A 25,815-nucleotide genomic window follows, 5' to 3' on the forward strand; every position below is an offset into this window, starting at 1 on the left:
CTAGGACCTCTAGTACAGTGTTGAATAGAAATGGTCATGGTGTAACCTTTGTCTTATTCTTGATCTCAGAGGGAAAACTCTTAACATATCACCATTAACATGATGTTTGTCATAGCCTTTTTTGTAGATACCTTAAACAGTTGAAGGAAGTGCTCCAAAGCCGAGCTGGGTTTACCCAGCTCTCTCTTCTTGGAAGACCCAACACTCTAATGTTTGCCCCCCTAGCTCTTTGAGCTAGGACTCTCAGAGGCTCTGCTTAGCGGTTGGGTTGGGAGAGATTCCCCATTCCACTATTCCAGGAGCCTACTGTTAACTTTTTATGCACATTTACCAAGCTCTGTCTTTAACTGAAAGCTCTTCCATTGATATGAACCCTTATTACATCTTTAGAAATGGTTCAAAACCTTGTGGGGTTGAGCACCTAAAAAGCTGAAAACCAAGCTTCTAGTCTTTTAGTAAATGTATGTATAATTAATTTAGCACTGCTTTCAAATCTTCAAAGAATTGTGAACAAAGAAAGTACAAAAATTTAATGCTTCTAAATGGTCTTCTGAAAACAGGTTCAAAAGAATATTAATGGTTCCACTGATATGTTACCTGACCTGCCAGTCTCTTTGGTTCTGACCTGCTTGATCATGGTTGATATTATTGAAAAACTCAGGACATATCCTCTTAGAGGGAGGCAAAAGAGTAAGTATTCTTTTAAATACAAATATTTTTTAAAGTTTCACATATAGTTCACCTTTCTCCCACTCTTGTCTGTTGACATGTTTAATGATATATTTTAAGAGCTAAGATTACAGATAGAAGATTACAAATGAAGATATCCAAATGTAATTGTAGCTATACAGTTATTCTTTTTTGATTTTGATAGTACTGACAAATGGATAAAGTTACTAAATATTTAATACTAAATCTTTAATGTTTATTCTAACATGAAAATTACCTAAGTCAATTATTATAGATTTGTATTTTTAGGAACTCTCTCAAAACCTTAAGTTGAGATGAATAGAGAGTTTAGTCTGCATACCTTTGATACAGGAATTAATATGACTGCTGCAGATACGTCCTAGAGATTTCTGTGTTTTTAATCGTGGATTGTCAAAAAGCTAAAGATCACACTCAAAACCAAGATATGCCACATTCTTCCAAAGGGAGCAGTTGAAACTAAATATTGGTTGGCCTTTAAAAAAACTATTTTGTTAATTGAATATTTTGTTCGGTCAGTCAAAAATTCCCTCAACTTTCATTTAATTTTATGTGATGGTATCTGTGTTTGATTTACAGTATTTGCATGGTATGGTTATTGTATGGCAAAGATTTTGCATTTGAAATGGGTAGGTTTTGTTAATCATTCCCTGACGGAGTGGATGGGAGAAATTGAGTGAGTCATAGGAGAACGCTTTGGGGTAGTAGGGCGACTACTACAACCAGGAAGGAAAGCACTAGACTCATTTCTTATGAGCCATCACCCCTCCAGTCACTCTTGCTCCTCAGATTGAAAAGCAAAACTGAGTTGGAGGCCACCAGGAAACCTGAGACTCTGAGCTTCATATTTTGCACTTTGCCCTTGGGTGGCAGATGATAGACTGTTAAGTTTAACATAACACAGGTGACAAGGTAGATAAGATGGCAGCCAATGAGTCTGTTGAAGAAAAGGTACTCCCAAGGTACATCTGCCCTCCACAGACAAGTGTATTTGTCTTAAACTGAGGATATTTGGGAATCGCCAAACCCTTTACTACTTCTGTGGACTGCTTAATGACAAGCCCATTTTGAAATTGGACTGTTTTTAATGAGTCTGTATTGTCCATGTTAATGTGAACTGGCTACGTTTTTAGTGAAAATTCTCTTTTAAAAAATGCACATGTATATTTTTGGGAATCATTTATTGGCGTTTTATATTGTAAGTGATGAGTTGGATTTTTAAAGGGGCATTTTCTTTGTATTCAGAAGTAGTGATGAAAAGAGAATCAAAATAAGAGAACCTCAAGGAAGAAGTCAGTCCTGGGGAGAAGACTCTAGAACATCTTGTTCAATTGCTGCTTCTTAGTTGAAGTGCCTCTTTCTTGAGCTTTTTCTTCTCTGCTCAAACTTAGGAAGGTTAATGTCTGGTTAAATAGCGCCACTGTTTAATAAAATCACACTTTAACATACTAGCATTCATTCAAAATACCTTTGTAAATATTAATTATATGTGTATTTAATTTTTGTGCAGACTTTGAACTCAATTCGTCTCCTATACTCATTTTAACAGGCATACTAATAAAATCAATTGTGTGAATTTTTAACCAATGGGGTATTCTCATTTATCCTCTGGAACGTAAATTAATACATAAACTCATAAACATAATACATAAATCTGAATATAAGCAAGTATGCTATAAATATGGTTTCACTGCATGTGCTACCTCAGAATCAAAGCAGTAGGGTAAGGGTGTGTGACAGCAAAGTTTAGAATAATTTGTGTCCCTTTAGAAAATGTTGAGAAAGAAGTACATTCTCTTCTTTGCTCTCCAGATAGTTTGACATGCATCCATACTAGTCAACTTATAGCAGTTTTCACTTTGTACCAGATGAAACTAAGGTACTCTGCAATGCTTGGATTTATGGACACACTTGCACTACCCTACCTTGAAGTACAGTTGATTTACAATGCTGTGTTAATTTCTGCTGTACAGCAAAGGGGTTCAGTTGTACATATATAAACATTCTTTTTTTATATATTCTTTTCCATTATGGTTTATCACAGCATATTGAATAGCGTTCCCTGTGCTCTACAGTAGGGCCTTGTTGTTTGTCCGTTCTCTATATAACAGTTTGCATCTGCTCATCCCACGCTCCCAGTCCATCCTCCCCCACACTCCCTCCTAACTATACTGTCTTAATTCCAAGCTACCAAAGTTTGATCTTTGTATAGTTTTTCTTGTTCTAAATTTAAAAATAAAAGTTCTATATTTGACATATGCTTAAAACAATCTTTCGTGGCCCAAAGAATCCTTTCTGCTACTTCATACTACCAGTTGAAATACCTAAGTATCGAGTGATTACCAAGCCGTACCATTTAAGTGGATCATCTCCCATAGACTGGGGCTCACTTGGGAATATTTTTTGGAACACAGGTCTCTGAGGCATGGCAATCTCACAGATGCACATAGCACCTAATAGTGTCAAATCCCGGTCATGAGAATAAATAATAAGAATACACTATATAGCCTGCATGTCCCCCACTCTTACTAATATGTGGGTACAAATGAACACACTTTTACATTTCCATCTGAATTTTGCTAGCTCAGTCCCAACCTGTTAGTGACTGGACCTCCATTTCTCTTCCTCTCCCATATTGTTCTCTCTCCCATGTTTTAATTTTTTTGGCTGCGTTTTGGGTCTTCGTTGCTGCGCGTGCGCTCTCTCTAGTTGCAGCAAGTGGGGGCTACTCTTAGTTGTGGTGTGCGGGCTTCTCATTGTGGTGGCCTCTCATTGCAGAACACGGGCTCCAGTAGTTGTGGCCCGTGGGCTCAGTAGTTGTGGCTCGCAGGCTCTAGAGCGCAGGCTCAGTAGTTGTGGTGCACAGGCTTAGTTGCTCCGTGGCATGTGGGATCTTCCTGGACCAGGGCTCGAACCCATGTCCCCTGCATTGGCAGGCGGATTCTTAACCACTGTGCCACCAGGGAAGCCCCTCTCTCCCACTTTTAAATGAGACCCTATATGGGTCTCCCGTGGTCTCATTTGTTGGTCTAGACTGTTGAATATCCTCTTGCCCCTACTTTCCTCTCAGCTGTCTGTCTCATGTTCAAACAACTTCGTGTGCTATTTTCCCACCACCCCTGCTCGACTCTGCTCCAAACACCCTTAGTTACTGCTGTTTCTTGCCTCTGGGATATTGCTTGATGTTCTGCTGGTGTTTTGAATTGATTACCTTTCCCCTGCCATTGGAGTATTGACTTCCCTCCCCTGAGTTCTACGTTCCTAGAGAAGTCCCACACAGAGTCATGGAATAGCTATTTTCACTTAGAAACACAACGCTTTTATCCCCAGAATGTATATGGAATCACAGACTGTCTGGGCTTTAATGATTTCAAGTAATGGCCATTCAATCCACTGGAAACCACTGTTTCCTCTCCTGCCACTAGATGCTATGGCTGATTCTGGTAGAGCTAGACTCCTTCTTCTTTGGGAGTGGCTTTTTTTCTGAGGAGCCTCATAGTTTGTCCTTACATCAGCCTCACCTTTATTGTCTGAACCCCAAATCATGGTCACCGTTAGATTCTCCTCCCTGCCCCCACCAAGATTCCTTAACTCCCATATAAACCAGTGACTGCAGACAGACATATAAGGGAGTCTGTGGTTAGGAAGTGAGTTTTCAGTTCTCCCTGCAGGACTTATTAGAGTAGCATGAACCCAGCTTGGGCACCATATTACAAAGCGGTATAATAGCGCATCGTGGTTAAAGTACTGTAGGGCCCCAGGTGACGGCAAACTTCATTTTATCTAAGGTGCTGGAGGTCAGAAAAGACTAAGGGGAATACCTGGAATTTGTACGAGTTTGTAGGCAGACATGGTGAAGAAAGCTTTCTCCACAGAAGGAAGGTTGGGTCTCTAGAAACTCAGGTGTCCATGTAATAAGCGGGCATGTTTGGGAGGCAAAAATAACTTCGGCTGCATTTCTCACCCTGAGTAGGCAAACCTAGCGCTGGAACGGAAGTTGCCTTCTCTTTTTTTTGTGGTACGCAGGCCTCTCACTGTTGTGGCCTCTCCCGTTGCGGAGCACAGGCTCTGGAGTGCAGGCTCAGCGACCATGTCTCATGGGCCCAGCTGCTCCGTGGCATGTGGGATCTTCCCGGACCGGGCCACGAACCCATGTGCCCTGCATCGGCAGGCGGACTCTCAACCACTGCGCCACCAGGGAATCCCCCGGAAGTTGCCTTCTTAAGACCAGCTACTGTTTGCTTTTCAAATAGTCAATTTGGAAACCTCCAAAGCTGTAAAGATCTTCTGGAGGTGGGGAGAGCAGGAGGGGGAGGCTGAACTGGGGTCTCTGGATGCCCCAATTCCTACTTCAACCAGAGAAACACAGCTTTTGTTTGTTTAGGAGTTAGCGTTTTATGTAAGATTTCATTGGAAAAAGTGCTTCTTCTAAATGTCTGCAAATCAATGTAGGACCTCATTTAGAGTTGTTGGCTGTACCTATATCCAGCCAATTCTCAGCATCTCCAGCCATTAGTCCCATGATGACACCGCACAGTCTAGAAAAAAATGTGACCCCCTCCAAGGTCTTGTGATCGTTGCTGCTCTGGGGGATGAGACGATGCAACGCAATCCAATCCCATCTAATACAGTGCAATTCAGCTTTGCAGACAGAGCTGGATCATCCCGGTGGAGTACACACAGGTTTGAGGCCCAACACATACAAAAACCAGATAACATTTTTAACATTCCACTTTTGAATTTTTAAAATTTCCCATGTTTTCTGTTTCTCCAAAATAACACATATTTATTTAAGGATTATCAAATAGACATAAACAAAAAAGAAGAAAATGGAAATCAACCAGAGTTCTACACACTAGAGATCTATAACTGATAGCATCTTGATGGGTGTTCTTAAGAAAACCTACTTTATAACTTTTTTTTCCTCAACAATGTGTGGTGGGTATCATTCTTGTTAAAAAATGGTGGATATTGGGCTTCCCTGGTGGCGCAGTGGTTGAGAGTCTGCCTGCCGATGCAGGGGACACGGGTTCGTGCCCTGGTCCGGGAAGATCCCACATGCCGCGGAGCGGCTGGGCCCGTGAGCCATGGCTGCTGAGCCTGCACATCTGGAGCCTGTGCTCCGCAACGGGAGAGGCCACAGCAATGAGAGGTCCGCGTACCACAAAAAAAAAAAGGTGGAGATTATTCTTGTTATTACATCTTCTACTGCATCATTTGTTGGCTGAAAAATATTTCCATGTATTAAGGAGCCATGACTTACTAACTTATTGTTGGACAACTAGATTTTCCCCCTAGTTTTGAGCTATTGTAAACACGACTGTTAATGACTTGTTCGGAAGTAAGAAGGGTTGAGAAGAAAAGGACAAGGATGTGGTTAAAATGAGTAAGGTGGTGTTTGTTTGAGTTGGGCAGGGGAGACAAGCCAGGTTAGAGGACACAAGTGTGGATGGTGCAGGGGGTCTATGTTTACAGGGACCCTGTGCTGTGTATGGGAGCCATCAGCCACTGTGCGAGGTAACTAGCCAAGCAGAGGCTGGGGACAGAGTTAACTGCTGCTGGGCGGCAGCCGAATGATGTCAGGATGATGACCATAGACAGTGTCCTCAGAAGACCCTGAGCATCCGCACATGCCCAGACTCCTTGGCAACAGCGCTTGCCAGAAGAAAGGCACAATTATGGACTGGCTGCTCATGAGGACAAACACAGAGGGGGTCGCAGGGGGTTGTACCAAGGGGGTGGCAAGATGGTTTGGCTATATTAGGGCTATCTGCATAGTCAGACGTGACTGGCTAGAAGTGAGATGGACAGGCTGTTTGAGTAGAAACCATCATAGCTCTGCAGAGCAGGCGGTTTCCGTCAACATATCAGGAACAGGTGCAGCGTAAGGTTTTCAACTAAATCTGCTCTCAGTGGCCCTACCCCAGTTCCTTCCGTGTAGCCTCAGGGACTTGAACCAAGTGCTGCAGGGACTTTGGCAGCACAGATGAATTTTTCTTTAGGTGAAATGCCTCCGTGTGCGACCTCGGGCTCAAAGGATATGCAAGGTTTTAAGGCTGGCACCTGTAATTTTTTTTAAGTTCTCCAAGCAATTCTGATGCCCACCTTGATTGAGAGCCTTTAATTATACATTAGGAACTGAGACAAAAAAACAAGTTAAAAGCCGAGAGATGAAATCCAAATTCCTAAAGGAACCTCCTTTCCAGATTTCCTTGGAATGGAACTCATCACTCTGTAACCAAATAGAATGTAAGAGACGTCACAGAAGGTAAAAGAAAAAAAAAGGGGGGAGACACTACTTTTCTCTGAATAAAATGAATGGCGTTTTGTGTCCCCCTTTGCTTCTTTTTCAGAAAAAGCTTATCATACAATCTGAGCCCAGTATGTGAGCTGGGTTTCCATAAGTGTTTTGCAATGTGGTTAGAGAGTACGTGTGAGGAACACTGTTTGCGGCCATGCCAAGAAGGGGGAGGATTTCCTTTTAAACCCTCCCTTTGCTATTTAGAAGAAGGAAGTTTCAGGAAAGTATGTCAGCTCTAGGATTTTTTCCCCTTCTCAAGAAGCAAGTAGCCATTTACCGGACTGGGAGTGAGAGAAGGGTAGAATTTCTGATTTATACCTTCTACAGAGGGACCAGCTGTCAGGATTAGGACAGTGTAGACCGAGCCAGAAACTGGACTGCAGTGGGTCCCTGTGTCAAAAGGCATGGGGCATCAGGAGCTGCCAGAACTGAGTTAGGACTCCCTTTAATTAGGACAGCTTTCCACGATTGTAACAACTTGGCATTTAATTGTTAATTTTTTCCTAGGGAGGTAATAAAATATGTGAACAATTTTAATACATAAAGTGAGATTTTTGAGAATTGCAAGATATTTTCAAAATAAATATTTTCGAGGACTCTAAGAGTAAGGGAACCTAAAGAATTCAGCATGCATTACTTTATAATAGCAACAAAATTTTATGGCTCCAACAAGAAATTAAAGGCATAGGTCACTGATTTTCAGTATCTTGATTTCCTTGCGCAGGATTGAAGAGAGTGACACAGGTTGTTGAGCTGGTGGCCAGACAGCCTTTTGTTTACATCGTGTATACATCAGTGGTAGGGTCCAGTGCATAGGGACACCAGTTTGCTCAGACTCTGCTTTCACAGGTGATTTTAGGCCCCCAAGTCCCCCCTTTTCAGGTGGGATGGATGTTCTAAAGCAGCGGTCCCCAACCTTTTTGGCACCAGGGACCGGTTTTGTGGAAGACAATTTTTCCACGGCCCCATGGGGGGCGGCAGATGAAGCTTCCCTCGCTCGCCCGCCGCTCCCCTCCTGCTGTGCGGCCCGGTTCCTAACAGGCCGAGGACCTGTACGCGTCTGTGGCCCGGCTGCTGGGGACCCCTGCTCCAAAGTATGCTTCCTATGAACTCACAAACGCTCTCTTCTGGGAACCACGCATCGGCGCTTTCATCCCCTGTCTGGTGCCTCCTACTGCCGCCAGTGCCCGGGAGGCTTTTGAATCCCTTGAGCCACCCCTGGCACCCCTGGGGATGCCGGCCCGAGTCCAGGGGCTGTGCAGGCGCTGTGCCGCGCATGCACGCACTCTGCTGGGCCCACAGCCAGCGGTCTTCCCTTACCGTTGAGCTGCACGGTCCGCAGGCTGCGCTGCCAGGAGCGCCAAATGCCTTTTAGGGCTTCTTTACCTAATCAGTCCGTGGTCTCGCTTAAAGGGCTCCATCTAGCACCCAGGCCAGAGGACAGTCTGTGCAGGATTCCCAAGTCTTCCTGTGATGGAGGGGATTGAAAGCATGGGGGCCGGGGTTGGGGGGAGGGCGGGTATCATTCAGCCTGGTTTTGACGCTTTGGCTTACCTGCCTTAGTGCAGAATTTTTTTTTTTTCCTCCAGAACGCGCATGGCTCCATCATGCTCATAGTCTCCGGAACAGGAATTCCTCCCATCTTTTATGCAGCAAATCTTTATGGAGGATCTGTTCCATACCAGACACTCCACTAGGCTCTGGGAGTGAAGTGATGGGTGAAAACAAGCAGAGCCCCCATTGCATGGAGCTCACTGTCTAGTGGGTGTGGTACCACGTTTCTGAAGGACACTAACAAATACCTATGATTAAAACTGAGGTAAGGGCTCGGAAGGCCACAGATCAGGCTCATTCCCACATGTGTCCATTTTTGTCACCCTGATTGGTCTCACACTGGGGATTCTAGCTCTGGTCTATATCCAAGCACTTAACTAGTAGAGGAATTTCAAAGCACTTAGAAATCTAGAATTATTTATTGTATATATTAATGCATATTATATATAATATACTTATTACATTGTTAGCATAATTCATATTATCATTATTATAGTATACATACTATATTAATATAAATGTAGAAAAATAAGTTTTCTACTTATGTACTGTAAATTAAATTACATTCTCTCAAGAACAAATACTGTATGCTAACACATACATATGAAATCTACACACACAAAAAATGGTTCTGAAGGACCTAGGGGCAGGACAGGAATAGAGACGCAGAAGTAGAGAATGGACTTGAGGACACAGGGAGGGGGAAGAGTAAGCTGGGACGAAGTGAGAGAGTGGCATGAACATATATACACTACCAAATGTAAAATAGATAGCTAGTGGGAAGCAGCCGCATAGCACAGGGAGATCAGCTCAGTGCTTTGTGACCACCTAGAGGGTGGGATAGGGAGGGTGGGAGGGAGACGCAAGAGGGAGGAGATATGGGGATAGATGTATACGTATAGCTGATTCACTTTGTTATACAGCAGAAACTAACACGACAATGTAAAGTAATTATACTCCAATAAAGATGTTTAAAAAAAGGGAAAAAAATAAATTAAAAAAATAAATTAATTACATTCTCTGATATAAACACATATCAAAGAGGAGAAGGACCAGAATGTCCCAAATGAAAAGCTGAAGATTAGAAAATGAAGAAAGTTTTCTCAACCTTAACAAATGGAATTTTTAAGAATCGATAATATTGTCAGTTTTTAGCAATTCGTGTCCAGTATTAGAGGGAAAGATGGTCTTTAAACTACGAAGCCTTCCTGCCGTGTCCTCATACAAAAGAATTCCCTTAGAATTTCACATTGCCTAAAATTCAGAAATGAATTTATTTCTTGTCAGATTTATGCAGTGCCTAGCAGGGAACTGGAACTGAATCTGAGGGCTTTTGAATTTACCAGATCACAATACAATGCCTTTTGTAAAGAAAGTTGTCACAATGGTCTCACAACTGAGAATGTATGCCCAAGAAGTCTTGCAGAACTGATGATAGGTTGAATTCATTAGTATTATTAATTATTATTATTTGATGAAACCGTGCATACAGTTTTGAGCACAGAGAGTAGTACGCTGGTCAGTGTTTAAACAACCGTCTCTCCGGGTGGGGGTGGTGGGGAAGCCCTGATTTGTAGCATTTGCCAATTTTTTTCCGGGGTGAATACTCTCACAGTGACCAATTTACAGATACCAAGGTGGTATCGCTGAGCACTGATCACGGAGTTGAGAAGAGGTACACATGGCTATCAGCTGGTGCAAGCTGTCTCTGCCTGCATAGGGTATATCTGTGCAGTAGCATATTTTTTTGTGAATAGGCAAATCTAAGAATTAAAGAATTAGTCTCTGTTAGTTTGACACTATGTCTCCAAAGTTTTGACCTCCCCTGATATATGGGATACTGGGTAGCAGTGTAACTATAACCAAAGTTTAACTGTAATCACTGTTTACTGCATTCTATTTTCTTTTCTCTTCTAATTCATTTAAAACAATTGTTTAATGCACATAGGGCTGTTTCTCTGTGTCACGCACTATTTTAAATGCTTTACAAATGTTGACTCAATCCTTCATCATAACCATGCTGGGAGGTCGGCGCGGGGTTTCGTCATTATTACTTGGCAGTGACGTTACTTGTCTTCCCAACCTCAGACGTGCTCCTCAAAGGAAACTGTGTATAGACACAGGTCAGCGAGTTTAGTCAGTGGAGACGGTGAAAATAACAATGTTTGTAATTTGCATTTTAAACACTTAAGAGTATCAAAGTGTTTATTTTAGATGGAGTGTATTTTATTATTTATTTGTATATTTGTTTTATTTTTTTTTAAACATCTTTACTGGAGTATAACTGCTTTACATTGTGTTAGTTTCTGCTGTATAACAAAGTGAATCAGCTATACATATACATATATCCCCATATCTCCTCCTTCTTGCGTCTCCATCCCACCCTCCCTATCCCACCAATCTAGGTGGTCACAAAGCACCCTGTTGATCTCCCTGTGTTATGCGGCTAATTCCCACTAGCTATTTTACATTTGGTAGTGTACATAGGTCCATGCCACTCTCTCACTTCGTCCCAGCTTACCCTTCCCCCTCCCTGTGTCCTCAAGTCCATTCTCTACATCTGTGTCTCTATTCCTGTCCTGCCCCTAGGTTCTTCAGAACCATTATTTATTTATTTTTAGATTCCATATATATGTGTTAACACACAGTATTTGTTTTTCTTCTTCTGACTTACTTCACTCTGTATGACAGACTCTAGGTCCATCCACCTCACTACAAATAACTCAATTTTGTTTCCTTTTATGGCTGAGTAATATTCCATTGTATATATGTGCCACATCTTCTTTATCCATTCATCTGTCGATGGACACTTAGGTTGCTTCCATGTCCTGGCTATTGTAAATAGAGCTGCAATGAGCATTGTGGTATATGACTTTTTTTGAATTATGGTTTTCTCAGGGTATATGCCCAGGAGTGGAATTGCTGGGTCGTATGGTAGTTCTATTTTTCGTTTTTTAAGGAAACTCCATACTGTTCTCCATAGTGGCTGTATCAATTTACATTCCCACCAACAGTGCAAGAGGGTTCCCTTTTCTCCACACCCACTCCAGCAGTTATTGTTTATAGACTTGTTGATGATGGCCATTCTGACTGGTGTGAGGTGATACCTCATTGTAGTTTTGATTTGCATTTCTCTAATGATTAGTGATGTTGAGCATCCTTTCATGTGTTTGTTGGCAATCTGTATATCTTCTTTGGAGAAATGTCTGTTTAGGTCTTTTGCCCATTTTTGGATTGGGTTGTTTGTGTTTTTGATAGTGAGCTGCTTGTATATTTTAGAGATTAATCTTTTGTCAGTTGTTTCGTTTGGAAATATTTTCTCCCACTCTGAGGGTTGTCGTTTCATCTTGTTTATGGTTTCCTTTGCTGTGCAAAAGCTTTGAAGTTTCATTAGGTCCCATTTGTTTATTTTGTTTTTATTTCTATTTCTCTAGGAGGTGAGTCAAAAAAGATCTTGCTGTGATTTATGTCATAGAGTGTTCTGCCTATGTTTTCCTCTAAGAGTTTTATAGTATTTGGCCTTACATTTAGGTCTTTAATCCATTTTGAGTTTATTTTTGTGTATGGTGTTAGAGAGTGTTTTAATTTCATTCTTTTACAGCACCACTTATTGAAGAGGTTTTCATTTTCCATTGCATATTCTTGCCTCCTTTATCAAAGATAGGGTGACCATATGTGCATGGATTTATCTCTGGGCTTTCTATCCCGTTCCATTGATCTATATTTCTGTTTTTGTGGCAGTGCCATACTGTCTTGATTACTGTAGCTTTGTAATATAGTCTGAAGTCAGGGAGCCTGATTCCTCCAGCTCTGTTTTTCTTTCTCAAGATTGCTTTGGATATTCGGGGTCTTTTGTGTTTCCATACAAATTGTGAAATTTTTGTTCTAGTTCTGTGAAAAATGCCAGTGGTAGTTTGACAGGGATTGCATTGAATCTGTAGATTGCTTTGGGTAGTAGAGTCATTTTCACAGTGTTGATTCTTCCAATCCAAGAACATGGTATATCTCTCCATCTGTTTGTATCATCTTTAATTTCTTTCATCAGTGTCTTATAGTTTTCTGAGTACAGGTCTTTTGTCTCCTTAGGTAGGTTATTCCTAGGTATCTTATTCTTTTTGATGCAATGGTAAATAGGAGTGTTTCCTTAATTTCTCTTTCAGATTTTTCATCATTAGTGTATAGGAATGCAAGAGATTTCGGTGCATTAATTTTGTATCCTGCAACTCTACCAAATTCATTGATTAGTTCTAGTAGTTTTCTGGTATCATCTTTAGGATTCTCTATGTATACTATTATCTCATCTGCAAACAGTGACAGTTTTACTTCTTCTTTTCCAGTTTGGATTCCTTTTATTTCTTTTTTGTGTCTGATTGCTATGTCTAAAACTTCCAAAACTATGTTGAATAAGAGTGGTGAGAGTGTGCAACCTTGCCTTTTTCCTGTTCTTAGTGGAAATGGTTTCAGTTTTTTACCATTGAGAACAATGTTGGCTGTGGGTTTGTCATATATGGCGTTTATTATGTTGAGGTAAGTTCCCTCTATGCCTACTTTCTGGAGAGTTTTTATCATAAATAGGTGTTGAATTTTGTCAAAAGCTCTTTCTGCATCTATTGAGATGATCATATGGTTTTTATCCTTCAGTTTGTTAATATGGAGTATCACATTGGTTAATTTGCATATACTGAAGAATCCTTGCATTCCTGTGATAAACCCCACTTGATCATGGTGTATGATCCTTTTAATGTGCTGCTGCATTGTTTGCTAATATTTATTGAGGATTTTTGCATCTATGTTCATCAGTGATATTGGCCTGTAGTTTTCTTTCTTTGTGACATCTTCATCTGGTTTTGGTATCAGGGTGATGGTGGCCTCGTAGAATGAGTTTGGGAGTGTTCCTCCCTCTGCTATATTTTGGAAGAGTTTGAGAAAGATAGGTGTTAGCTCTTCTCTAAATGATTGATAGAGTTCGCCTGTGAAGCCATCTGATCCTGGGTTTTAGTTTGTTGGAAGATTTTTAATCACAGTTTCAATTTCAGTGCTTGTGATTGGTCTGTTTATATTTTCTGTTTCCTCCTGGTTCAGTCTCAGAAGGTTGTGCTTTTCTAAGAATTTGTCCATTTCTTCCAGGTTGTCCATTTTATTGGCATATAGTTGCTTGTAGTAATCTCATGATCCGTTGTATTTCTGCAGTGTCTGTTGTTACTTCTCCGTTTTCATTTCTAATTCTGTTGATTTGAGTCTTCTCCCTTTTTTTCTTGATGAGTCTGGCTAATGGTTTATGAATTTTGTTTATCTTCTCAAAGAACCAGCTTTTAGTTTTATTGCTATCATTTATTGCTATCTTTGCTATCATTTCCTTCATTTCTTTTACATTTATTTCTGATCTGATCTTTATGATTTCTTTCCTTCTGCTAACTTTGGGGGTTTTTGTTCTCCTGTCTCTAATTGCTTTAGGTGTAAGGTTAGGTTGTTTATTTGAGATGTTTCTTGTTTCTTGAGGTAGGATTGTATTGCTATAAACTTCCCTCTTAGAACTGCTTTTGCTGCATCCCACAGGTTTTGGGTCATCGTGTTTTCATTGTCAGTTGTTTCTAGGTATTTTTTGATTTCCTCTTTGATTTCTTCAGTGATCTCTTGGTTATTTAGTAGCATATTGTTTAGCTTCCATATGTTTGTAGTTTTTACAGGTTTTTTCCCTGTAATTGATATCTAGTGTCATAACATTGTGGTCAGAAAAGATACTTGATACGATTTCACTTTTCTTAAAATTACCAAGGCTTGATTTGTGACCCAAGATATGATCTATCCTGGAGACTGTTCCATGAGCACTTGAGAAGAAAGTGTATTCTGCTGTTTTTGGATGGAATGTCCTATAACTATCAATTAAGTCCATCTTGTTTAATGTATCATTTAAAGCTTGTGTTTCCTTATTTATTTTCATTTTGTTTGATCTGTCCATTGGTGAAAGTGGGGTGTTAAAGTCCCCTTCCATGATTGTGTTACTGTTGATTTCCCCTTTTATGGCTGTTAGCATTTGCCTTATGTATTGAGGTGCTCCCATGTTGGGTGCATAAATATTTACAATTGTTATACCTTCTTCTTGGATTGATCCCTTGATCATTATGTAGTGTCCTTCTTTGTCTCTTGTAATAGTCTTTATTTTAAAGTCTATTTTGTCTGATACGAGAATTGCTACTCCAGCCTGCTTTTGATTTGCATTTGCATGGAATATCTTTTTCCATCCCCTCACTTTCAGTCTGTATGTGTCCCTAGGTCTGAAGTGGGTCACTTGTAGACAGCATATATATGGGTCTTGTTTTTGTATCCATTCAGCCAGTCTATGTCTTTTGGTTGGAGTATTTAATGCAATTACATTTAAGGTAGTTATCGATATGTTATGTTCCTATTACCGTTTTCTTAATTGTTTTGGGTTTGTTATTGTAGGTGTTTTCCTACTCTGTGTTTGCTGCCTAGAGAAGTTCCATTAGCATTTGTTTTAAAGCTGGTTTGGTGGTGCTGAATTCTCTTCTTTTGCTTGTCTGGAAAGGTTTTAATTTCTCTGTCCACTGAATGAGATCCTTGCTTGGTAGAGTAATCTCATTGCAGGTTTTTCCCTTTCATCACTTTAAGTATGTCCTGCCACTCCCTTCTGGCTTGCAAAGCTTCTGCTGAAAGATCAGCTGTTCACCTTATGGGGTTTCCCTTGTATGTTATTTGTTGCTTTTCCTGTGCTGCTTTTAATATTGTTCTTTGTCTTTAATTTTTGATAGTTTGACTAATATATGTCTTAGCGTGTGTCTCCTTGGATTTATCCTGTATGGGACTCTCTGCACTTCCTAGACTTGATTGACTATTTCCTCTCCCATACTAGGGAAGTTTTCAACTATAATCTCTTCAAATATTTTCTCAGTCCCTTTCTTTTTCTCTTCTTCTTCTAGGACCCCTATAATTTGAATGCTGGTGCATTTAATATTGTCCCAGAGGTCTCTGAGAGTGTCCTCAATTCTTTTCATTCTTTTTCTTTATTTTGCTCTGAGGTAGTTATTGCCAGTATTTTATCCTCCAAGTCACTAATCTGTTCTTCTGCCTCAGTTAGTCTGCTATTGATTCCTTCTAGAGAATTTTTACTTTCGTTTATTGTGTTGTTCGTCATTGTTTGTTTGTTCTTTAGTTCTTCTAGGTCCTTGTTAAACATTTCTTGTATTTTCTCCATTCTATTTCCAAGATTTCGGATCATCCTTACTATCCTTACTCTGAGTTCTTTTTCAGGTAGACTGCCTATTTCCTCTTCATTTGTTTGGTCTGGTGGGTTTTTACCTTGCTCCTTCATCTGCTGCATGTTTCTCTGTCTTCTCATTTTGCTTAACTTACTGTGATTGGGGGTCTCCTTTTCACTGCCTGCAGGTTCATAGTTCCTGTTGTTTTTGGTGTCTGTCCCCAGTGGGTAAGGTTGGTTCAGTGCATTGTATAGGCTCCCTCGTGGAGGGGACTGGTGCCTTTGTTCTGGTGGATGAGGCTGGACCTTGTCTTTCTGGTGGACAGGTCCAAGTTTGGTGGTGTGTTTTGGGGTATCTGTGATCTTATTATGATTTTAGGCAACCTCTCTGGTAATGGGTGGGGTTGTGTTCCTGTGTTGCTAGTTGTTTGGCATGGGGTGTCGAGCACTGTAGCTTGCTGGTCGTTGAGTGGATCTGGATCTTAACGTTGAGATGGAGGTCTCTGGGAGAGCTTTCGCCGATTGATATTACGTGGGGCTGCGAGGTCTCTGGTGGACCAATGTCCTGAACTCGGCTCTCCCACCTCCAAGGCCTAGGCCTGACACCCGGCCAAAGCACCAAGACCCTGTCAGCCACATGGCTCAGAAGAAAAGGGAGAAAAAAAAAGAAGAAATAAAATAAAATAAAAGTAATTAAAATTTTAAAATTTTTAAGTATTATTAAAATTAAAAAGCAATTAAAAAATAAGAGAGCAAGCAAACCAATAAACAAATCCACCAATGATAACAAGTGCTAAAATGTAAACTAAGATAAACATATAAATCAGAAACTAGTCAGTCGCATACAGCAACCCCAAGTCTACAGTTGCTCCCAAAGTCCACCTCCTCAATTTTGGGATGAGTCGTTGTCTATTCATGTATTCCACAGATGCAGGGTACTTCAAGTTGGTTGTGGAGGTTTAATCCGCTGCTCCTGAGGCTGCTGGGAGAGATTTCTCTTTCTCTTCTTTGTTCGCACAGCTCCCAGGGGCTCAGCTTTGGATTTGGACCTGCCTCTGCGTGTAGGTCACCTGAGGGCGTCTGTTCTTCCCTCAGACAGGAACGGGTTAAAGGAGCCGCTGATTCGGGGGCTCTGGCTCACTCAGGCCTGGGGGAGGGAGGGGTACGGAGTGCGGGGCGAGCCTGCGGCAGCAGAGGCTGGAGCGACATTGCACCAGCCTGAGGCGCGCCGTGCGTTTTCCCGGGGAAGTTGTCCCTGGATCCTGGGACCCTGGCAGTGGCGGGCTGCACAGGCTCCCCGGAAGGGGGGTGTGGATAGTGACCTGTGCTCGCACACAGGCTTCTTGGTGGCGGCAGCAGCCTTAGCATCTCATGCCCGTCTCTGGGGTCCGCGCTTTTAGCCGCGGTTCGCACCCATCTCTGGAGCTCCTTTAAGCACCGCTCTTAATCCCCTCTCCCGCGCACCAGGAAACAATGGTCTCTTGTCTCTGCGGCAGGTCCAGACTTTTCCCCGGACTCCCTCCCGGCTAGCTGTGCGCACTAACCCCTGCAGGCTGTGTTCACGCCGCCAACCCCAGTCCTCTCCCTGCGCTCCGACTGAAGCCCGAACCTCAGCTCCCAGCCCCGCCCACCCCGGCGGGTGAGCAGACAAGCCTCTCGGGCTGGTGAGTGCCGGTCGGCACCGATCCTCCGTGCGAGAATCTCCCCGCTTTGCCCTCCTCACCCCTGTTGCTGCGCTCTCCTCCATGGTTCTGAGCTTCCCCCTCCGCCACCCACAGCCTCCGCCCGCGAAAGGCCTCCTAGTGTGTGGAAACCTTTCCTCCTTCACAGCTCCCTCCCACTGGTGCAGGTCCCGTCCCTATCCTTTTGTGTCTGTTTATTCTTTTTCCTTTTGCCCAACCCAGGTACATGGGCAGTTTCTTGCCTTTTGGGAGGTCTGATGTCTTCTGCCAGCGTTCAGTAGGTGTTCTGTAGGAGTTGTTCCACATGTAGATGTATTTTGGGGAGGAAGGTGATTTACACATTTTACTCCTCCGCCATCTTGAAGGTCCTCATTATTTTTTTAATCTCTAAAAGTACTTTGACTGAAAGTGGTTTGTGTGCTTCATATGTTTTTAAAATTTTTTTCATAAGACTGTGACTTTTCTTCTATTCCTGATTTTTTTTTTTTTTTTTGTCTCAGCATGTTATATTTAAATCATTAGCAGTTTTCTTTCTCTAGACCATTTTCCTCTCAGGGAAAAATTGATTTCAGGGACTGTGCATCAAGACTAGTCATACTTTTTCTGAATGAGTCTTTAATTTGATCTTCTGGTTGCTGTGAGTTGAATAACAACCTCATTTCACATCAGCTGCCTTGACGGCCTCAAGAGCCTCTTTGATGAATCCCCAGGTCCTCTCTAGCTCCCATGCCCTGCATTGTCCTCATCTTTGGTGAACTTAGAATAAACTTAGAATCAAGTCCAAAACGTTTATCGTGGCCCATTAGCTCCACATCAGCTGGCTTTGCCACGGACAGTGTTGTCTAGTTCTTAAGGGTCTGAGGTTCATGCTCCATCCCTCTCCTTGCTTGCTGTGTGACCCTGGAAACAATCCTTAATCTCCCTCTGCCTCAGTTTACTCATCTTTAAAATGGGAACATAATAGTATCTACATCATAGAGGTTTATTATTATTATTCTTATATTGAAGTATAGTTGATTTATAATATTGTGTTAGTTTCAGGTATATAGCAAAGTGATTCAGTTATATATATTGTGTATATTTCAGATTCTTTTCCATAATAGGTTATTACAAGGTGTTGAATATAGTTCCCTGTGCTCTATGGTAAATCCTTACTGCTTATCTGTTTTATATATAGTAGTTTGTATCTGTTAATCTCATATTCCCAATTTATCTCCCCCCACACCTTTCCTCTTTGTTAGCCACATCATAGAGTTTTTCTAAGGATGAAGTGAATGGATGCATAGAAAGGGCTTAGAAGGGCACCTGGTATGGAGAAGACACTTAGTAAGTCTTAGCCTCTCTCCTCTTCTTCCCTCTCTTGCCCCCCACCAGCCCCTCACCACACTCTCCTCCTTTCAGCTCATTTTAGCTGAAGGAGCTTTACACCTACTCTTCCTAACACCTGGAAATTTCCTTTCTCCATTCTCACATAATTCATTCCTATTTATTCTTCAGTCTCTGCTTAACTGTCACTTCCCAGATCCAGGGGGCGGAGTGGTGAAGGCAGGGACATTATCCGCTGCATCATTCTCAGTGCCCAGCCTAAGCTTGGAACAGCACTCTACAGTGTGTCTGCTAACAGCAGACAGCTTGGGTGTCCAAGTGTTCTAGCCCTTAACCAACATCAGGTGCAGTCTTTTGGCCACGCCATGCGGGGATCTTAGCTCCCCAACTAGGGATTGAACCTGTGCCCCCTGCAGTGGAAGGTGAAGTCTTAACCACTGGACCACCAGGGAAGTCCCCGTCAGGAGCGGTTTTGAAGCTGTTGTTTGGAGAGGCAGTTTTGAAGCCTGTCCCCCCACTAACGGCGCTACCTAGCACTCGCCTGCTGTTGGCACTTGAGTCCAGCTCCCTTCCCCTTCAAAAAGGCCATTTTACCCCTAAGCTGAGATTTCCCTTTTCCAAGTTGCCTTTATACAGTGAAATTTTTGAATGAATAAAATTAAAATGTTGATTTCATTTAAGAAGTTCATTTTTAGTAGCAACATCATTCCTGTCTTGTTTTTAGGTACCCTTTTTTGTGATTCTTCTCTCTCCTTTTGCTCTCTTTTTATTTAAATAACTTTTACTGCTTTCTTTTTCTCTTTGCAAGAGGAATACATGTCACTCTAGAAAATTCCTCACTACTGATTTGTTATGTTGTACTTACACTTTCCCTGTAAGTGATCTAAAACTTTTGGGGAACAAGTTAGAGATAGAAATACATCACTATGAAGAAATAATAAAGCAGAAGAGGTGTGAGTTACCTATTAAACATTTATCTGTTATCAAAATTGCATTTCCTGGGCTTCCCTGGTGGCACAGTGGTTGAGAGTCTGCCTGCCGATGCAGGGGACACGGGTTCGTGCCCTGGTCCGGGAAGATCCCACATGCCGCGGAGCGGCTGGGCCCGTGGGCCATGGCTGCTGAGTCTGCGCGTCCGGAGCCTGTACTCCGCAACGGGAGAGGCCACAGCAGTGAGAGACCCACGTACCGCAAAAAAAAAAAAAAAAAATTGCATTTCCTTATTTATTTGGCGTGCACGGTGAGGATATAAAGTTGTTTTGGCGGCTGGCATAAGCTGTGGAGAACTACGCAGCAGGCCTGCTATTTTTACTTTTTATTTTTTATGTGTTGTATTTCTTTCTTTTAAAATTAATTAATTAATTAAGTTTTTGGCTGTGTTGGGTCTTCATTGCTGTGCACAGGCTTTCTCTAGTTGCGGCGAGTGGGGGCTACTCTTCATTGTGGTGCATGGGCTTCTCATTGCCGTGGCTTCTCTTGTTGCGGAGCACGGGCTTCTAGGCGCACGAGCTTCAGTAGTTGTGGCACACTGGCTCAGTACTTGTGGCTCTTGGACTCTAGAGAGTAGGCTCAGTAGTTGCAGCACACAGGCTTAGTTGCTCCACAGCATGTGGGATCTTCCTGGACCAGGGTTCGAACCCACGTCCCCTGCATTGGCAGGCGGACCAGGGAAGTCCTCTACTTTTTACAGGGCAACGTGAGCCTTTAAGAAAGTGAGTAGATTGCTCTCTTTGTGTTGATATCTTTTACAGATTTTGCACAAGTAAATATAATTTTCCTCAAATAGAAACCCTGACAACTAACAGCAACAATAAAAAGAATTCCAGCTATAAGTGGAAATTTTAAAAATAATAATTTGGAGGGGAACTAATCATGGAGCCGAAGGGAATAGTATTGAATACATGAAGGTTTATGTGACTGGAGGATAAACTTGCTGGTCTGTTCTAATGACCAAATGAATTCTTGACATCCTTAGCTCTACCCTGCCCTTTGGGAGGCCAACAGAGCGTTCCAGCTCATAGTTATAATGCTTCTTACTTGGAAAGAGGACAGCAGAGACCCTAAACTAGTCCCCAAATCTAAACTAGTCCCTAATGAGCCGTGGAGAAATGTGAGGCTGATTTTACCAAATACACATGGATTAGGGCTTTTGTATTTCATTAAAAATGAACCCTAGCTAAGAATTCGTTGTTTGTACCAACAGCTCTTATCCTCAGATATTACGACTCCCAATGACTGTTTAAAAAATGTTATTGTGTCACTTCTTAGATTGCACTTCCTGGCTTTGAAACAATGCTGAATTTGCAGTCATCCTCAAAAGCCCAAATTATATGCTTTGTTCCTCATATTGACAAAGGAATTTGGATCTTCATTTGAACACCTTGATCTACTACGAGAGGTGAAGGAGAGTGCTCTAAGACTTGACACACTCTAAGAAACGTATTTTCTATATTGATTTTTTTTTTGGTAAAGTAAGATACAATTGATGCAAGTGAGCATCTGAGTTTAAAAACAGATGATATTATGATTGTTAAAATAATAGTAATTAGCATATATTTTTCTCTCTTGAATGTAATTTATCAGAATGATTCCTTTCTCTGTCTGCCTTACTTCATTAAGTATGATAATCTCTAGGTCCATCCATGTTGCTGCAAGTGGCATTATTTTTTTCTTTTTTATAAATTATTTTTTATGGCTGAGTAATATTCCATTGTCGTATGATATCACTTATGTGTGGAATCTAATTTTAAAAACAACACAAATGAACTTATTTACAAAACAGAAACAGACTCACAGATCTCAAAATCAAACTTATGGTTACCAAAGGGGAAACGTAGGGGGAAGGGATAAATTATGAAATTGGGATTAACAGATACACACTACTGTATATAAAATAGATAACTAACAAGGACCTACTGAGCACAGGGATCTACTAGAGCACAGGGAACTCTACTCAATATTCTGTAATAATCTATATGGGAAAAGAATCTGAAAAGGAATGAATATATATATATATATATATATATATATATATATATATAACTGAATCACTTTGCTGTACACCTGAATTGACAAAACATTATAAATCAACTATATTCCAGTTAAAAAAGAAAGATTCCTACTCATGCCACTGTGACATCTAAGTTTGATAAGGAAGTTTCTAAGGGTTATGGTTCCTAACATTTATTTATGAATGATTCATACCAGAAGCAAATAATATCTCATCAAGAATTTATTTTTTACTTGATAAATATACTCAATTCACACTTAAAATTTAAAAATAATTAATTGTATAGAAAGAAAACTGAGGTTTGTCCTTTAAACAACTCCTACTTATAGTAAGCAAGCCTTTTATTAGCCATTAATCATAATAACTTATTTGTTTTAAAATGTTTTCACTTCAGCTCAGTACATCTCAGCAACTTTTATTGACTTTGTGTCTTTAACCTTTAGAGCTATTCCATCTAATGACTCCCTTTAAATTTTGTCTTATCAAGTAATGTGGCAGCTCAGCACATTTGCTGAGTAAGCTTTGTCAAGACCTGAGAAATTCCTTAGCAATGAAAACGGTGCTTAAGTGTTCAAATATTTGGAAAATAATGTGCTAGTCCTTTCATGTAGAAAAATCATACCATCAACAGTAAGTTCTGCGATTTGAGCTTCCTTCATAACCCCAACCTCAACACCCATGTGTATACAGAGAGCCACACACATTCCCTTTCTCTCTCTCTCTCCCTCTTTCTCTTTCTCTCTCTCTGTCTCTCTCTGTCTCTCTCTCTCTCTCTCTCTCTGTCTCACACACACACACACACACACACACACTCACTCACTTTATGATGTTAATGAGGAAATGCCCTACTCATTCAGATGCCTGACATGTTGACCAGCCACAGCTTCATGGTCACAAATGAGATACTTTAGTCTAACCCATCGCACTGACGAGTTCAAAAACTCCGGGGGAAAGAACAGCTTAAGAATCTTGGATACAGAATGTTATCCTTCACTAAGGCTCTCTCGTGCTCTCTCATGATCATGCTCAAAAGACCCTCTTAGCACCAGACTCTAAGCTTGGCGATCTGGGTTGTAGTGATCTCTGTGGGCGTCTAATAAAATAAGATTGGACCATTGAACTTTTGATTCATTTGATTTTATGATATGTATCTGTTTTATAATTAGCATGTGATGTATTGCCTCTAGAAAGTGCTAGCAGCCATAAAGTTAAGGGATTGTCAATTGGGGTCAAACAAGTCTGGGCGTGAATTCCAGCTCTGCCCATTCCTAACTGTGTATTTGAATTTAGGCATCATTTCACCTCTTGTACTCCAGTTTCCATATTTATCGAATGGGATAGTAATCCCTATCTCTCACCTTTTTATCTGAGGATTAAATGAGATAATGTGTGAAAGTGCTTACTTAGCTCAGTAACCAGTAATGGCTATTATTCTGAAATGGTAAAAATGACTTAGGATCCATACCCAGGGAAATACAAAGACACAAAGAGCCTTCTCTGCCTCTGCTTTTTTTGCACTGTGCTACTCATTGCTATCTTGAAATTCCATGTGTGAAACAGACCTCAAATAAGAGAACACTTAAATTTCATTTTTAAATTTAAATAAAAATTTAAATATCTCACTTTAAATAAAAATTTAAAAATCACAGTTAAATAAAAATTTAATTTAAATAACAATTAAAATTTTACATTTTAATTTAAATAACAATTTAAATTTAAGTAAAATTGAAAGAAAAGTTAAATTCTAAATAAAAATTTAAAATTTAAATAAAAATGTAAATAAAATTAGAAGAAAAGTTAAATTCTAAATAAAAATTTGAAGTTAAAATGTAAATAAATCAACTTATTGCAGGTAACGAAGACAGGCACATCCACACGACCAGTTTGCAGCAAATAAAAACTGTGACGGATGAATTGAGGCAAAATGAAAACCTGACACCTTCGCAGCCAGCCGGGAGGACCCGGCTGTCATGGCTACCAGGAGCCACAACAGAGGGCTCGACTCCTGAGCTGGAGGGACCCCAAGAGCCCACCTTCGAACGGGGAATCCTGAGAATGATGTCGCAGCAGGATGTGCGTGCTGAGATCTTCCTCTGGAGCTTTCTGCTGTGGTCGGACACCATAGAAATGGTGCGGGTGTCCGGGAACCCCAAAGTGTACACGTCAGGCTGGGTCTACCCCGTCTACATCTTCAGTTTCATTTCTCTTCTTCGAATGATACTGACTCCCCGGAACCCGCTTCTGAATTCCCTGGGCATCGTGCTCCAGGATCTACCCTTTATCTTTGTTAGACTTAGTTTAATCATTGGCCTGGGAACGATCACACCCGTCTTGGGCCTTTGTAAAAATGTACTCGTGACTCTCTCTTATGTTTACTTCAATTACTTAACCAAATTCAGGATTTTCTCTCCCTTTGAGGTATCTTTTTAACAAGGAAATGTCCCATAGTCAAACCTCTTTGTTATGCACATGCACGCATTTATAATCTTTTTGGGGGGCAGGGATAAATTTTTGTGCTATAGGAAGAAATGAAGAATAGATGCTAGAGAAAAAAACTATTTTTAAAAACTGTAGCATATCAATTTTTAAAATGTATACAAATGGTGCTAAATTTAAGCAAAGTTATAGTCTTCTAAGTTGGTTCCCCTTGATCTCTAGAAAATGTTAATAGTTAATTTTAGTTACGTATTCTGCACTTTTTCTAAAAGCACCCTTCAGTAAAGCCTCTTAAAAATTAGAACATGTTTTCCCACTAAGTTAGTCCAAGAATGAAATTTTTTTATTGTTTATATAAAGTGCATCACAAGAATTAATTAGTTAAAATTTATTTTAGGAAATACACTTGTAATTATGGAATAATGTTTAGATTCTTTAAAAACATTTGAATTGTAGTTTTAGGGTCTCCTTCAAATATGGAATTATGCTCCTTATTCTGCTGTGGCAAGCGACTTTTATGTAATCAATTGTTTTCAGCATAGAAAGCAGTAAATTTAGTTTCAGACATTTGACTCAGTTTAATATAATGAAGTCAAGGTACACCAGTAAGACCTAGATAAAGTTTTATAATAGGAAGCCATTAATTGAAGAGGGAGATTTCAAAGTAGAAGAATATCTTATTTGCGGAATTGGATACCATCATGAAAACAGTCAGGTACAAGCCCTGTTTAAAATTAGAAGTTCAACTTACAAATATAACAGCAAATGCATTAGTGTCTTATGTGATAATAAATAATGGTTATCCTGATGTTAAATAATTAGATACAGAATTATGCGATTTGCTTTCCTATGTTGGGATGCTCTCAGATACTCATAGCAGGGGCTATCCATTCTGCATACATTTTCAGATGCTAGAAAGATTTCTGAGAGGCTTATGTGTGCAGAGTAATGTTTAACATAGGCATTCTCTGCAGTGATCTGTGATAACAAATAGCCTAAAGAATGGATAACTGAACTTGCCTGCCACTCCACCAAATCCCCCAATCTCACTCTCCCCTTATGCTTTATGGTTTTTCCTTACACCATAAGAGGAGATCTATTCACAGTTGTTGAAAGCTTAGCTTCTGGCTTTATGACTTGGGGCGAAATCTTTGACTACTGTAAACCCCAGTTTCCACATCTAAAAGATGAGTATATTACTAATACTTTAATAGGGTTAAATAGTACTTTATTGGATTGAGAGGATTAACCGAGATAGGGAATGTTCTCATTACCTTGTCTGGTGAACTATAATAACCCAATGAATACTAAATATTTTAATTGTACCCTAAGGAGAAACAGGTAGCTTAAAGCATTGTTTAAATTTTCCTGTTTTATTCTTTTCTGTGTTCTACTTACCCTCTGGGAATAATAATTTAAATCATGCATTTGTGAAAAGTAAAATATAAAATCTTCAGATTACCTCAGACCATAATTTTTCATCAAGTAGTATTATGTCCAGAAGTGAGTAATCCACTGAATATACAGATTAAAGTTGAAGTATATAAGTATTCATTCATCAGGCATTGGAGTGTCCCTCCTA

General features: G+C 40.6%; 1 protein-coding gene across 1 annotated transcript in view; it reads left to right on the top strand.

The window, feature by feature from the left end:
• The window catches only part of TMEM236 (transmembrane protein 236), a 46,701-nt gene extending 22,467 nt beyond the window's left edge, over positions 1-24,234 (top strand). The window contains exons 3-4 of the mRNA XM_060121735.1: positions 561-690; positions 23,650-24,234. Of these exons, the coding sequence (XP_059977718.1) occupies positions 561-690; positions 23,650-24,227 (708 nt within the window). The 3' untranslated portion in view covers positions 24,228-24,234. The remainder of the gene's footprint in view (positions 1-560; positions 691-23,649) is intronic.
• Positions 24,235-25,815: the final 1,581 nt, after the last annotated feature.

The sequence above is a fragment of the Lagenorhynchus albirostris genome, chromosome 1 (genome assembly GCF_949774975.1).
Source record: "Lagenorhynchus albirostris chromosome 1, mLagAlb1.1, whole genome shotgun sequence".
Taxonomy (NCBI): Eukaryota; Metazoa; Chordata; class Mammalia; order Artiodactyla; family Delphinidae; genus Lagenorhynchus; species Lagenorhynchus albirostris.